The 15,837-nt window shown below is 42.7% G+C and overlaps 1 protein-coding gene across 2 annotated transcripts in view; it reads left to right on the forward strand.

The window, feature by feature from the left end:
• The window catches only part of GSAP (gamma-secretase activating protein), a 2,819,616-nt gene that overhangs the window by 482,581 nt on the left and 2,321,198 nt on the right, over positions 1–15,837 (forward strand). For both annotated transcript variants that reach the window (XM_069628052.1, XM_069628053.1), the window contains exon 7: positions 15,493–15,562. In XM_069628052.1, coding sequence (XP_069484153.1) covers positions 15,493–15,562 — 70 coding nt within the window. The remainder of the gene's footprint in view (positions 1–15,492; positions 15,563–15,837) is intronic.

Below are 15,837 nucleotides of genomic sequence, written 5' to 3' on the forward strand. Positions count from 1 at the left end.
AAAGTCTTTAACTGACCCCTCGTGGGACATATCTCGTTAGCATCCCCCCTGGATCCATGCATCAAAACTCTTGTTCTTACACCCTGGGGTGAATTGCGGGTTCTCAAATATAGGAATGTACGGGGAAGGAAACGTGGTAAAGTGGGAGCCTATCACTACAGAGTCCCATGCCTCGCCCATTACTGTGGTGATTTCACTAGCATGCATTTGAGGGGTTCTATCCGCCCTTGGTTTCCAAAGCAGTCCCTCCAGATGCCCTGCCACTACTGCTCTATCCATCTGCCTCCACAACTTGTTCCGATCATCTCTCTGCCAGTCTCTGATGATTCTGATCTGGGCTGCTCGAAAGTACGCCTTAAAGTCTGGGACACCCAGCTCCCCTCTTGAGCAGAGAGCCCTCATAAGAGATGCAGCCACCCTTGGTTGTCTCCCTTTCCAAATGAACCGGCTCATAACCCTGTGTAGCGCTCTGAAAAAACTACATGGGATAGCGATTGGGAGGGCCGCGAAATGATATAGCATTAAAGGTAGAATCGCCATTTTTTAGAACATTAATGCGACCCAGCCAGGAGATACTCAGGGGACCCCAGCCGACTAATTTTGATTTGATTTTCATAAGCAGCGGGAGATAATTAGCTCTAAACAGTTCTCCCACAGTTCTAGTAAGGAGCACACCTAAGTATTTGATGTGTTTGTCTGCCCAACTAAACTCGGAGGTATTTTTAATATATGTCTCCGTTGAAGGCGACAGCCCCAGACTCAAAATTTCAGACTTACTGGAGTTCACCTTTAGCCCCGCCACTTGACCAAAAATATCTAGCTCCTCACTGAGGGCACGAAGAGACACCTTTGGGTCTGTTAACGAGAAGAGCAGATCGTCTGCAAAGGTGGCCACTTTATGTTCATGGCCTCCAAATGATATGCCTTGTATATGTACTGCGGCCCTAACTGCTGTCAAAAAAGGCTCCAAATGGAGGGCATATAGCAGTGGGGAGAGAAGGCAACCCAGTTTAGTACCTCAGTGAACCGTCACAGGACCTGAAATTCGACCATTAATCGCCAATCTAAGGATCGGGTTTTGATAACTAGCCATCACCCGGCCCACGAAACCTGGGCCAAACCCCATCTTGATCAATGTAGCCCAGAGGAAGCCCCACTCTACTCGATCAAACGCCTTTTCGGCGTCGATAGCCAGGAGAAGAGCCGGAACCCCTTTCCTGTGAGTCTTTTTTTCATCAGGTGAGCTATTCTCCTCACGTTATCTGCCGTCGGGCGACCCCTAATAAAACCTGCATGATCGGCCTGGAGGCATAATGAGAGGGCATACAGAGGGCATAATGTTGTCTAATCTAGCTGCCAAGACCTTTGTGTGCAACTTAGCATTAACATTTATTAATGCAATTGGTCGATATGCCCCACAGCGCTCTGGATTTTTACCTTTCTTGTGGATGAGGATCACCATTGCTTTCTCCATAGCACGTGGCAAAACCCCTGTTGACCCTATGTGATTGAATAGCCTAGTATGATGGGTGTTAGGGAGAATTCTCTGTTTAGGCTGAATTTCCTAACCTAGTGAGTCCCCCAGCAGCTTTGCTGGATTTTTGGGGTTTATTTTTTTCTCCTGCCAAGAGTGAGACTCTTTTACCCTCACTCTTGGACATGATTTGAGTGTGTTTCTTTGAATCTAGATGTGTTTCATGGGCTATGGGGTCTTTTACTCCATAGGGCGTCATGTGTTTTTGTGATGTGTGTTACACAGCACCCTCAGTGCAGTAACAAAGGGGTGTCATAGTGACCCCCCAGTATAGACTCCATACCCTGGGACTGACTACTGTCTCCCAGGGCATGTAAAGTCACCATTGACTTTACTAGTCTTAAAATCTGAACAGAACCAGTACAAACCATCATATTGTGGACGTACTGGCTGGGGCAATTCAATTGCCCCGGGGTCTGTTAGTCGAGGGGGCACGTCTCCATCCCCCCGATCGAGTTTTGGCTGGTGGCATTGGATACTACTGTTTATATTCAACAGCAAATATTTTTCTATGGGATTTCCCATTGTTTTAGGCTACTATCTTTATTTAATTATTTACGGTAGCCTCGAACATACCGCCGGTTTATTTAATTAATATTAATTCTCCGGTTGGTATTTTTTGCCAAAACTTGATTCTAAAATGGCGTTTGTGTTCTCTTCTGTGACTCCAACCCAAGTCGAGCCCTTTGTTCCACTTTTTGGCGGGCTTCTCCACAGAAGCCCTCCAAAGTGGTGCCACTCTCTCTGGGGTACTTAGGAGGGGTGGAGGGGGATTTAGGCACCCTGGACTGAGTTGCCCAGGCAACTCAAGTCGCACTCCGTCCTGATTGGCCCAAGTGGTGAGCCGGCCGGCTCACCACTTAGCATGTTTGATTGACAGCTAGGCTGAGTGAATGGGGGTTTTCTGCATAAAAGCAGGGCTTTGGGGGACTGGAACTTCAGAAGTCGCCACAGGACCTAAGAATCCGACGAGGGAGAAGCTGAGCCGACCTGCCACGACGCCACCACCGGTGGAGCCCTGCTGGACCGTCTCACCACTTTTCCCAACGACAGAGGAGATCTCCCGCCGGAGAGTCTTCTTCCTTTAACTGGTGGGGATAACCAGTTTCACTGTCTTTTTGCCTTCCCGACGTACCTCGTGGCCGCCTTGCCTGTGCCAAGCACCCTGGCAACCGGGATACCACGTTTTACCACGACCGAAAACAAAAGGTACCACCTTTAACCGGAAAACTCTGCGGCTGGTTTCTTCCCTGACAGTGCAACAACCTTCATCTTTCCTCCAAGTCGAGATCTTCTCTTCCCCTGGACGACAACGCGACTTGCACCCACTGCCAGGAACAACTGCCACCTCTGGAGGATCCTTCCCACTTAAGGTACCGTGTCCCGCCCGGCCTCCCTTGCTACCGACTGTACGGGGTAGATTTAGCCCCCGGCTTTCGAACCTGGGTTTGCCTGGGACACCCTGGCTAAACTTTCCTAAGCCTCTCTAAACTCTTTTTGAACCCTCTGCAAGACTTTCTAAGCCTAGTGTAACTGTGTGATCTTGGGCGCATTTGTGCTCTGCTCTCTCTAAGAGTGGGCCCAGCCTTTGGACTTTGGCTCACCAGTGACTTTTGCTCTTCTGCCTTGCTAACAGTGTTCCTGAATCTTAGAGTGGTGTACCTTTCATATTCTGTCTTTTTCCCTCCCTTTCTCACAAACTTATTGGAGTGCCATCTAGTTAAGCGCTCACCTTTGTATGAAAATAAGTGGTGTTTTACTGTGACTTATCTGATAAGGAAAAAGGGGTGTATATATTACAATAGTAACTGTGTTTAGAATATTTTACAACAAGAGTGCTGGAGTGTTTCAAACAGTGTGTTTTTAAATAAATAATTATATACTTTGATACCAAAGCTCTGGTCAGTGTTTGCTTGAATTATTGTGTCTGAGTGCCTATTGTGTATACTTTGCATACTGCCTAACTCTTCTTAAGGGAAGTCTGACTGCTCAGCCACAGCTACCAGGTAAATCTGGGTGGTACAGACTGCTACCAAGTGGGTTTACTGCTAACACCTGTAGTCCTAAATCTTTTGCAGTGTTCCCTAAGGGAACTGCACAGGTTTCTGCCTAACAATGGGGGATTACATTTTCCTTGCGTAGCTTATAGAATTCGGCTAGGAAACCGTCCGGACTGGGGGCTTTATTAGCAGCCAAGGAAGATGCCGCTTTTCTGACCTCGTCCGTGGTTATTTCCCCCTCCAACTGATCCCTCTTCATTCGTTATGGAGCTAAGCTTGACCCTCTCCAAGTATCTCTCATGTGCGCTAGCATCCGGTTCGCTAGAGGAGTATAGGTCTGTGTAGAACTTGCAGAACTCCCTCTCGATATCACTGTTGGAGGTGTATGTCTGCTCGCCCTCTCCTTTGATTCTTAAGATAGTTTTCTCACGGTCTTCACTCCGGAGCATCTTGGCTAACAGGCGATCTGATTTATTCGCCTTAACATAGCTCCAAAAGTGGTGCCACTCTGTCTGGGTACCACAGGAGGTGTGGGAGGGGGTTTAGGCACCCTGGACTGAGTTACCTTGGTAACTCAAGTCGCACTCTTGTGTGATTGGCCCAAGTGGTGAGCCGGCCGGCTCACCACTTAGCATGTTTGATTGACAGCTAGGCTGAGTGAATGGGGGTGTGCTGCATAAAAGCAGGGCTTTGGGGACTGAAACTTCAGAAGTCGCCACAGGACCTGAGAATCCGACGAGGGAGAAGCTGAGCTGACCTACCACGACGACATCACCGGTGAAGCCCTGCGGAACCGACTCACCACTTACCGACGACAGAGAAAATCTCCCGGCTGGAAAGGCTTCTTCCCCTGACCGGTGGGCACAACCAGTTTACCTTCTTCTCTTCGCATCCCAGGACGTCTTGTGGTCGAATTGCCTGTGCCAAGCACCCCGGCAACCGGATAGCCACTTACCACTGGACCGCGAATAAAAGGACCGCTCCTTTTACCTGAGAACTCCGCGGCTGGTTTCTTCCCTGGCAGTGCAACGGACTCCTGTCTTCCTCCCCCACGAGATCCTCTCTTCCCCCGGACGAAGCACCGACTTGCACCCGCTGCCAGGAACAACTGCCCCCGCTGGAGTATTCTCATCACTTTAAGGTACCGTGTCCGCCAGGCCTCCCTTTCTAAAGATTGCTACAAGGTAATAATAATCCCTTAACCTTCTGGACTGGGCTGGCCGCCTCGACCTTCTAACTGGTCCCTTTCTTTTGGTCCAACTCTTTTTGAACCTTTGCAAGACTCTTGTGCACTTCAACCGTGTGACCTTGGACACATTTCGTTCTGATCCTCTTAAAGTGGATCCGGCCTTCTGAACTCTAACTTCACGGTTGTACTTGCCTTCCTCTCTTGTTTTGTTCTTGTGAAAATGTTGGGATCTGTTTCAAATTATACTCTGCTTTTCTCTCCCTTTTAAAACAAATTATTAGAGTGCCATCTGCGTTAAGCGCTCACCGCTGTCTGAAAATAAGTGGGGCTTTGCTTAAGACTTGTCTAATATTCTTCTAAGGGAGTGTATATCTTTTAGTGACCGTGTTTTTGAATTGCTTACTATTAGTGCCTGTGTGTTTTTCTAGATGTGGTTTTTAAATAAATAATTATATCTCTTTTACACCAAGCCCTGGTCAGTGTTTACTTATTCTACTGTGTTCTTTTGACCTATTGTGAATACTCTGTATACTGCCTAACTCTTCTTGAGGGAAGTCTGGCTGCTCAGCCACAGCTACCAAGTGAATCTGTGTGGTACAGACTGCTACCAAGTGGGTTTACTGCCAAACACCTGTAGTCTTAAATCTTTTGCAGTGGTCCCAGAGGGAACTGCACAGGTTTCTGCCTAACAGAGGGCATTGCAATAGTCTAACTTTGCCCCTATTGTAACGCTGGCTATTGATAGTTAGATTTGGACAGGATGGGTTTTGCAGCATTTATAAGTTTGGTGGTGTGAGCAGAGTCTAAGTAGACCCCTACGTCTACTGAAGAGGATACTGGGATGATGGAATTGTCAATGGTGAAGTTATCGTATTGGTTCCCAAGTCTAGCTAGCGTTGCTTTGGGACACAGAATAATAATCTCTGTCTTGTCTCCATTGAGACAGAGCCCATTAGCCGCCATCCAAGCTTGGATGGTAGAGTAAATTTGATGAAGGGTTGCAGAGTCTAAGTCATAAGAGCTGGTGAGTGGTAAGAGTACCTGAGTATCGTCAGCATAGTTGGTACAAGTTATGCCAAGAGCATCCAGTTTATCAAAAAGAGGCATTGTGAGCAGGTTGTAGATCGTGGGAGCAGTGCATGAACCTTGGGGGACTCTGCAGTGTATTGTGGTTGGAACTGCATTAGTCTGGTTCGATGGTTCGAGAAGACCTTCATGGCCCTGCCTTCAAGGAATGATGTGATCCAAGAGGCAGCTTCTTTAGAAAATTTTGCATCATGAGTGAGGTGGGATGTGAGGATCTTGTTGTCTACAAGATCGAAGGCCGCTGAGAGATCCAGGAGTAGGAGGAGGGCTGGCTTACCTTTGTCCATGATTCCTGTTATTTGGTTTTTGAGCTCTACCAGGGCGGTTTCCGTGCCGTGGCCTTTGCAGAATCCTGACTGTCTTTTTCCTAGGATGGAGTTTGATTCGAGGAAGTGATGGATCTGGTCGTGGGCTGCGTTATCTAGGATTTTTAGGAAGAACTGGACTGTGGTGATAGGCCAGTAGTTATTGGGCGATGTGGGGTCTAAGGCAGTTTTATTTTAGGAGGGGGCGCACCCAGGCTTCTTTGAGGCTTGCTGGGACAGAGCCCGTTTTAAATGAGGCATTTATGAACGCTTTTATGAGAGGGGCAAGAGAGTCGGCACATTCTTTAATAATGATTTTAGGTGGGCAAATTTCTCCTTTGCACAAGGATGGTTTAAGGTGTTTGAGGAGGTTAATGACTTCTGGTTCTGTATTGTCATGGAAGGAGAATAGCAGGTCTTTAGGGTTCTAAATGGTAGGGGCTAAGTGAGGGTGCAGGTGTTGATGAGGTAAGGCTTTGCAGTGAGCTTGAATGTTATCCTGGAGTTAGTTCTATCTTGTTAAGTAGAGCAGCTTGTATACTTGAGCACCAGGCTTCTTCTTTAATGATCTCATCTGGGCTAGATGAGGGGAGATAAGTTCATTGAAGATTGCGAAGATTTCTTTGGTTTGGGAGTTGGCTTTGGCGATCCGCGGGTTGAAGGAGTCTGATTTGGCTTTGGTAATAGACTCTTTGTAAAGGGCGGATATTTTTTTGACCTTTTCCTTAGCAGGTTCGCTAGAATTGGTTTGCAGGTTTTTAGTGCTTCTCGTTTCATGTAGCACAGGGCCTGTAATTCCTCTGTGATTGATTAACATCTCCATTGATTAACAGGCGTAAGGAAGGTTTTAGGTAGTTAGCAGCTATTTTGGACATAAAGGCTTTCTCCTAATGCCATTTTGTACATGGTGTGGTAAAGAAATTGCCACTCTACCCTGTCAGAGGCTTTTTCCACATCCAGTGTCACCATTAGGGACAGTGTGCGTGTTTTTTATTGACTTTTTTCTATGATGTGGCTGATTCTTCGGGTGTTATCATGCGTCTGTCTGCCTTGTATAAAACCTGACTGGTCGGGGTCTATAGGTTTGGGGAGGAGGAGTTCTAGTTGATTTGCTAGGATTTCAGTGAAGATCTTAGCCTCAGTGTTGATGAGAGCTATCGACCTGTATGAGCCACATAGTGTCGGGTCCTTCCCTGGTTTGGGCAGCAATATGACTTTTGCCTTCTCCATTGAGGATGATATACTTTCCCCACCCCGAACGTATTGAACAGGGAGGCCAAGTGGGGGGCTAGGTCTTCTTTGTATGTTTTATAAAAGTCTGATGTGAAGCCGTTTGGAACAAGAGCTTTATTGGCTGGGAGTGAGGCAATGAGTCTGCAGACTTCCTCCTTGGAGGTCTGCCCTGTCTTGGGCTGATATTTTAGGTAAACTACAGTTTCCCAGGTAATCTAACTGGCTCTGTTTCTCTGGGTCGCCTGTTTTGTAAAGATTCCCATAAAATTTGATTAATTCCCTCTAAATGGATGTTTGAAAAACAAAAGTGTTTTGGCTTACTGTTTTTCTTCTGCGCCCATATGGAAAGAAAAAATATGTATACCAAACTTTTTTCTTGATTTTGTAATAAATAGATATCTTTTATTCAAACATATGGTTATGTTTGTTGAATTGCCCTCTATGATAACACGTGTTTCGGCGAAACCATCGCCTTTTTCAAATCAGGGCTAGTTAGTAAATCAAAATAGATAGTGATTTTTTGAAAACATAAATTGACAATCATGAATCAGGTTGTTGAAACATTAAAGTACATGAGAAATGAAAACATTTTTGTTATATTCATGCAATAATTAAATGGTTCAAAACAATATAAAACATTTGGTTGGCCATTTGGGGAGGGGTGAAAGGACGGATTGGTAAGGGATAAAAAATAAAACAACAAAGAGAGAGAAACAAATTTACAAAAAATCAAAAAATAAAGATTAACAAAAAAGTTTTAAAGTACATTGTATTTGAAGGTAATTCAAATGTTCATTTAAATTTCATTGAATTTTGGTTTCATCAAATTTCTTACCTAATGTTTTAATTTGGATATTTCATAATACTTGAAACGTTCATTACTGTGGACTTCAGCAAACCGACAGAGGCCAATTCGACTTTATTTTCAACCAGCTGTCACTACACTTCCGTGATTAGGAATATATCCAAGGGAGAGTTCATGAGAGCATGTAGAAATTGCAGTGAACAAAAAGCGTTCAATGAAGAATGCAAATTGCTAACAAACAGATTCAAAACAAGAGGCTATGGAGATAAAACAATTTTACAAGCAAAAGAGAAGGCATCAAAACTGAAAAGAGAAAGCACTCTTAAAATGATCAATGTTGTTCCAGTGAGAAAAGAAGAGACCAACTTCATCACGAATTATTGTGCAAACAATAAGGTACTAAGAAAAATTTTGAGAAAAAATTGGCATTTGCTACAATTGGACCCAAATGTAAAGTGCATAGGAACGAATCCAGCAGTGACTTACAGACGTGCGAAAACCATCAAAAACATTCTCAGTCCCTCTTTTCTTCCAGAAGTTAAAAAAGACCATCCTACCACGTGGCTTCTTCCACCACCAACAGGTTTCCGAAAATGTGGTACTTGTTCCATGTGCAGATATGCACTCACCAACACGATGATATTCAAAGATTCATATGGCATAAGTGAAAGAATTCTAGACTCCATCAACTGTAAAACGAAGTTTGTGGTCTATGCGATTGTTTGTGATTGTCAGAAAATCTATATAGGGAGTACAATTAGGGACCTCAGGACCAGAATAAGAGAACATCTTTCAACTATAGGAAGCCAGGACATTAATTTACCATTGGCACAACACTGGCAAAGCAATCACCAATTAACAGACAAACAAAAATTAAAATTCCTAGGCCTTAAGAAAGTGACTTTGGGCCCAAGAGTAGGTGATCATGAAGCAAAACTCAGACAAGAGGAAGCAAAATTGATATGTACATTTCGGACAGTAGAAAGGGGTCTCAATTCAGACCATGAAATGGCTTCTTTCTTATGAAATTGACTGTTTCAAAAATCAGGACCTTTGAAGGATTCTCTCTTAATGTAATTGATCATGTTTATACATTGGTGCTGTCACATACTTTGAAAGAACTTAAATTTTCTCTTTCCCTGCAATAGGCTTGTTTCAGACCAGCACGTTTCCAATTTTTTATTTATTTTGTCTCAGCTCCAATTAAATCAGGGGCAGACAACAACAACACACTTCAGGATGTCAATTAACAATGACCATTGTCACCATTTTTGCTTTTTTCCGTGCATTTTTGACCAAAAGATGGCCGCGACAAAGAAAACAAAAAAAGGACCAATTGTAAACAAACAAGGAACACATATATGTTACTATGATTATAAATAGACGCGTAATCATTTACCCGCATAGAATTCCATCATGGATATCAATACATAAGGTCGGAAACAACTTTTTAGCAACACGTAGTATCCATTGGTGCGTAACTACGAGATTAACAAATATTTTCTTTTAATTCATATCTCACAATGTTTCAAATATACGTACATATAAAAGTTATTTTTTCATGCAAATATGTAAAAAGAACGTTGTTAAGTGGTCCTTAGCCTCACGTAAGTGAGGCAAGGAAACCGACATGGAGAGCATAGTAAACACAATGATAGGACTAGTTAACATCATGCTGAAAGTAAATAGGAAGACAACAAAGAACCGCGAGGACCGTTTGAAACAGTATTTGCGGCTGAAGGTAAACGTACAGGCGGGTTCCCTTAGAGGGCTGCATTAGGAACTAGCGCAAACATGTGATTCCACATGCAGATTAAAAAAGGGTTTTTTTGAAAAATTATCAGGACGTCAGTACAGCGTTGAGGCTTAAAGATTACCCCATTTGACATTTGCAATTTTAAGCGACAACAGAATGTTAGAATGGTAAAACCAACACAAGCATTTGAATTAAGCCGAGGCCATTTTTGAGGACCTAAAGTAAAGGACCAAACGAAAAGAAAGGCGTGGGAATGGTCTATCCAAGAATCAAAGAAAAAAGCAAGAAAGAAAAGGGGCACTAGAGAAGACGCTGCAGGAAAGCAAATCTCCAGAAATGGGCTCTGCCACATCAAAGCAAATTTGGGGGCACAAGTTCGGAGCAAAGAAGCACCGGGGGAGGGAAACAAAGCAATACGGGGGGGGGGGGTGAAGGGGGAGACTCTTGGAATCGACACATGTGTCGGAAAAGACCTGCAACGGGGAGCACTTGGGGAGGGAGGGGAGTGAACCCAGAAAGGAGAATTGGGAGGGGCTGGTTGAGCCGTCCCAGTGAGGGAGGGAAGGAGGAGGGATAAGGGGGGGAACCAGGTCCTGAACTAACCAAGCACCCCCGTAACCCAAAGCAAGCAAAAAAAAAAAAAAAAGAAAAAGAAAACAGTGAACCATGGCTAAGGAAAAGACATTAAAAATGATCTCTCTGAACATTAAAGGTCTAAACTCGCCAATAAAAAGGAAAAAAGAACACTTTCTGTCAAGGGAGAACCCAAATCTAGTCACCCTACAGAAAAACCACATACAAGGTAGAGATAAACATAAAATAAGACTACGGGGATATAACCAAATCCATCAATCAAATAACCAGGCAAAGAAAGGGGGAACCCTAATTGCAGTGAAAAACAATCTAGACCTCAGGATAATAGACGTCAGCAAAGACACTAAAGGGAGGTATATCGCAATACTCCTCCAGGGAATGGGGGAAACAATTACGCTGGCCTCCATCTATGCTCCCAATATGAGGCAAGAACGGTTTATTCAATCGTCACTATAAAAACTAGAGGGGTTTGTTAGGGGGACAATAATTCTCACAGCCGATTTTAATTTAGCATGGGACCCAGAAAGGGACAGAAGCGCCAGAATATCTTCCTCCCACAATAAACCCTTGAAAGAACTGCGGGGAAAAAAGGACAATCTGTCATTGATAGAAATCTGGAGGGAAAAGAGGTGAGGCCAGAGGCAATACCTTCTACTCCCATGTACACAGGTCAGCACCGAGAACAGATTACATCTGGGTGTCTAGATCACTATTAGCACTAGTTTCAGAAGGGGAGGTGGGAGGTATAACCCGCTCAGACCACAACTTTATCACACTGAAAACTAAAAACCACAAAATGCCTCGGGACTATGGAGATGGAAATACCTGGCACACATCTTTAAAGACGAGACCTTGAAAGGCGAACAAAGGGAGGGGATAGAGAACTTCTTCCAAACCAATGAGAGTCAGGAAGTAAGCCCACTCATGATATGGGACGCTTTCAAGGCCACCATTCGGGGGAAGATATTAGCGATGAAGTCCCGGAGGGACAGAGAATGCAGACTTCTGGAGGCCAAACTGCAGGTAATTATGCTTAAGATGGCATGAGGGTCTACAGGGAAAATAAGAAGTGAGTACAGGGAAATCAGAGGCCAACTCGAAATTATACAAACAGGTAGAGCAGAACGCTCCCTAATGCAACTTAGACAGAAATACTACATTAAAGCGAACAAAGGAAGCAGGCTACGAGCAAGGTTGCTGAGAAAAGAGGAGAAAGATAGGACTATCGCAAAGCTCAGGACTCCCGGGGGAAGTGAGGTCAGAGCAAACATCCATTTAAATAATGATTGAGGAACCTTTCTGGTGTGGGTTTCCCAAGGGTTTGACCTCAGCACCCTGTTTGTTTTACTAATATGTTCACTGATTTTCGGGGTGGTCGCAAAAGATTGTAACAACGGAGTTCTGGTTCCTCTACTCCGTTTTGGTTGAAAAACAAAAGTGTTTTGGGTTACTGTTTTTCTTCTGCGCCCATATGGAAAGAAAAAATATGTATACCAAACTTTTTTCTTGATTTTGTAATAAATAGATATCTTTTATTCAAACATATTGTTATGTTTGTTGAATTGCCCTCTATGATAACACGTGTTTCGGCGAAACCATCGCCTTTTTCAAATCGGTGCTAGTTAGTAAATCAAAATAGATAGTGATTTTTTGAAAACGTAAATTGACAATCATGAATCAGGTTGTTGAAACATTAAAGTACATGAGAAATGAAAACGTTTTTGTTATATTCATGCAATAATTAAATGGTTCAAAACAATATAAAACATTTGGTTGGCCATTTGGGGAGGGGTGAAAGGGCGGATTGGTAAGGGATAAAAAATAAAACAACAAAGAGAAACAAATTTACAAAAAATAAAGATTAACAAAAAAGTTTTAAAGTACATTGTATTTGAAGGTAATTAAAATGTTCATTTAAATTTCATCGAATTTTGGTTTCATCAAATTTCTTACCTAATGTTTTAATTTGGATATTCATAATACTTGAAACGTTCATTACTGTGGACTCGAATAAGTCATGGGTTAAATCCCTGTAAATTTACACAAAAGGTAATGTTAAGCTTTACAGGTTGATTTCCCTTTTAATACTTAGATACTTCCGCTTTTTTTATATAATTGCGTCAATATTCCAGTACACACTACTGATACATTAAGGTGCTCGTTTTTAGTATTCGTCTACGGACTTTAGGTCCTTTGGCAAAAGAAGTATGTGTCCTTTACCTATTCACTTCCTTACGTATGCAGATGATACTGTTATACTAGATCCCACGGCTGTGGCACTTCAGCATTCTTTACAAGCACAACACCAATTTTTCGATGAGCACGGAATGCTCTAAAGACCAAGATTATGATAATTCGTCAAAGGGCACACCATCTTTTATGTGGAATTTGGGCAGCATTCACCTTGAACAAATTTCCGAGCACGAGTACTGTATTAAAGCGAGCGCCTCGTTAACTTATCTAGCTGACGAGATTTCGATTAAGGCCTGGCAGAAGTAGTTGTCCATTCGAAAGTTATTGACAGCTACGGGTGCTGCTCCATTGAGGCCAAGATTAACGCATATTTGCATTTTGTTTATTTGTAACGCGCCCCATCCAGCCCGGGGGCATCAGGGCACAACTTGTGCAGATATACATACATAGCTTATATACATACATAATTATATACATGAATAATATGCCAACTTAGACATATACATGAGTTACAAAAGATGTTGACAGGCGAGGCATAAAGAAGAGAATGTACAACAAGCAGGGATCAATGGGAATAGTCTGAGGCAGCGCTGGTACTTGTAAGGCTGTAATGTGTAGAGCATGTATAGGAGTGTCTCAGTTCTGATTGAAAAGCCATGATTTTGTTTTAGACTTGAAGGTGTTAAATGAGTCTTCATATAGGATTTCGGTTATTCCCAGTATTTTATATGCTCTGCAAATGTTTCCCGAGAAGGCGGTAAATTGGATGACTAAATTGTAGGCTAAAATCCTGCATTCTCTTCTTGGCCTGCCTGGGTCGGTGCCAGTAGAGGCTATCCGACTAGAATTGGGCCTCCCGTCACATACTTCACTATGGAAAACCTCAGCCTGCAAGTTCTGGGCCAAAATGACTTCTGCTCGCTGGAGGATGCCACTCTTCTTAGCCTTGCTATAGCACATTCAAGGAGACTTACTAGCAGCATATGGTATAGTGACCTGGAGTGCCTGGAACATCGTCACTTTAATGAAATTGGTCTGCCTGGCGTCCAAGAGTCCCTTCATGCCTTACACTTATCTAATTTTGAGACGAAAGCTAGACTCCATGACCACAATCAGTCACTGGACCACTTGACCAAATTACGTAGATACTCACTTTACTCTCACCAAGGCATGTTTACTGATGGCCCCCGTAGTTCCTTAATCAAATTTCGAATACCTGCACTGATTCGATTCACATTATACTTGCGCTTCCAAATGCTTCCCATGTTAGAAAACACAGGGGCATGTAGCGGTATTTCTTGGGAAGAACGCCTATGCAGATGTTCTTACTCAATGGGCAGAACTTAGATCTTTTTATGTGAAAGCTTATTTTAACTTCAAATCATATCATACTGAGCAGTTTTGGAGCATGCTTTTTAGTGCTGAATCGTTGGTGGTGGTTGCTGCTTCTTTCCATATGTGGCAATTAGTGACGGCATGGCCGGCGCTTTTCCCAATTTTAATGTATAAACTCAGTCTATTCTGCCAAGGTACCTGACATCGTATTTTTGTATATTTTATCATTCATGTGATTGTTTTAACCTAGATTTGTGATGAAATTTATTGTGTTTTAAGAATGACATTTTATTGAGGAAGTCGTCTTACATTTGGAATTGTATTGTATGCATTGTATGTACAAACCACTTTTTCTATATAGTGTGAAAGGTTGGACATTGCTCAACCACAGTCAATTAAATAAAAAAGATATATATATATATATATATATATATATATATATATGTGTGTGTGTTCTATGTGTTGGACCTTTTTGTTGACAAGTGGAAATTACAGCAGACTATATTGGAACTTGGTTGCGAATCAGGATTTCCTTGTGTTCTTTTCTTGAACTGTGAAGCTGAATGACGTTTGAAACCTGGGGAAGAGGAATTCTTCCAGGTTCTGAACAGAGACTTAGGTTGCTTTATGAACTCAATCAGTAATGTTTTGAACTGCCATGTATTGCCTTGTTTTTTGTTGTGTGTTTAGGAGTGAGGGACAGATCTTTTGTTAATGTTTCCTTTAGTTTATTTTAGGCAGGGAAATCCTCGTCAGGGTAGGGATAATGAGGCGTTCAACCTAATATTCGAATAAAATGGCAAATGTTGAGGAAACTTCACAATGTGGTCCGCCTCACATCTCTGACCCCTCACAGTTTATTATTCAGATGGCACCATCATTTTCACTAGCAGCCACGTATCGGGCTTGGACTCTCAGTGCTCTATAAAATATCATGCCACGTGCACAGACTTCTGTGCATGGAATCATCCGGTGGGCGTCCGCTCTTATGTGGGACCCATAGGCATATGCCACTTTTGCCCTCCCATTGAGTTATCTCAATTCCTTTAATGAATGTCAATAAGACCACTATTAAACAATATCTGCCTTGGAGATTTGTGAGGTTGAAAGGCACGGTAATAGAGAAGATTTCATTTGCATCTTCAACTCAGTACTGCAGTCTATTGGTTTAAATTGATATTTCCATTAGAAAGTTCCTTGTTTGTTCTTCTCGGTAAAGAGTTAGTTTACCTAAAAGCTATGGTCTAATAAAATCCTGCGGAAACAGTTTCACTTGTTAAATGGGATTTCCTCTGATGGTTGAAAAGTATTAGAATTCTTTGTAACAAATGTTTACTGGTGGAGAATCTGAAGATAATTGTTTGAGTCAATGAAGTTGAAAGCTTATTTTAAGGCATGCTTTTGCTCATGTTGTACTTGTAAGCCTTTCTACAGATGTTCCTGTCTTTATTCCTCTTCACAGTTCCTTTATCCTGTTGAAAATAACAAATCTTCACCAGAAAGCCATCTATTGCTGATTTTGGAAGACCGTTGTGAGTATCTCTGAAGTGATAGTTAATAATTGTTAGGCTGTGTTATAATCTGATAGGTTATAAAGACATGTTTTTTTATTATTTATTTTGTCATGTCTTGTTAGTAGTGTCATTGACTTTTAAAATGCATCTATTTTATTTAGCCTGCTTAGGGCTCATGCAGATAGCTGGCCGCTTTTGAGAACTGATATTGGGGAAGGGTTCCAAGCAGGGAGCAGGACTGATCTAGATCATCCGCTAAAGTCCCTATATCATTTATTTATTGGGTATTTTTA

Source organism: Ambystoma mexicanum, chromosome 12 (genome assembly GCF_040938575.1).
Source record: "Ambystoma mexicanum isolate Mex_15411 chromosome 12, UKY_AmexF1_1, whole genome shotgun sequence".
In the NCBI taxonomy this organism is placed as follows: domain Eukaryota; kingdom Metazoa; phylum Chordata; class Amphibia; order Caudata; family Ambystomatidae; genus Ambystoma; species Ambystoma mexicanum.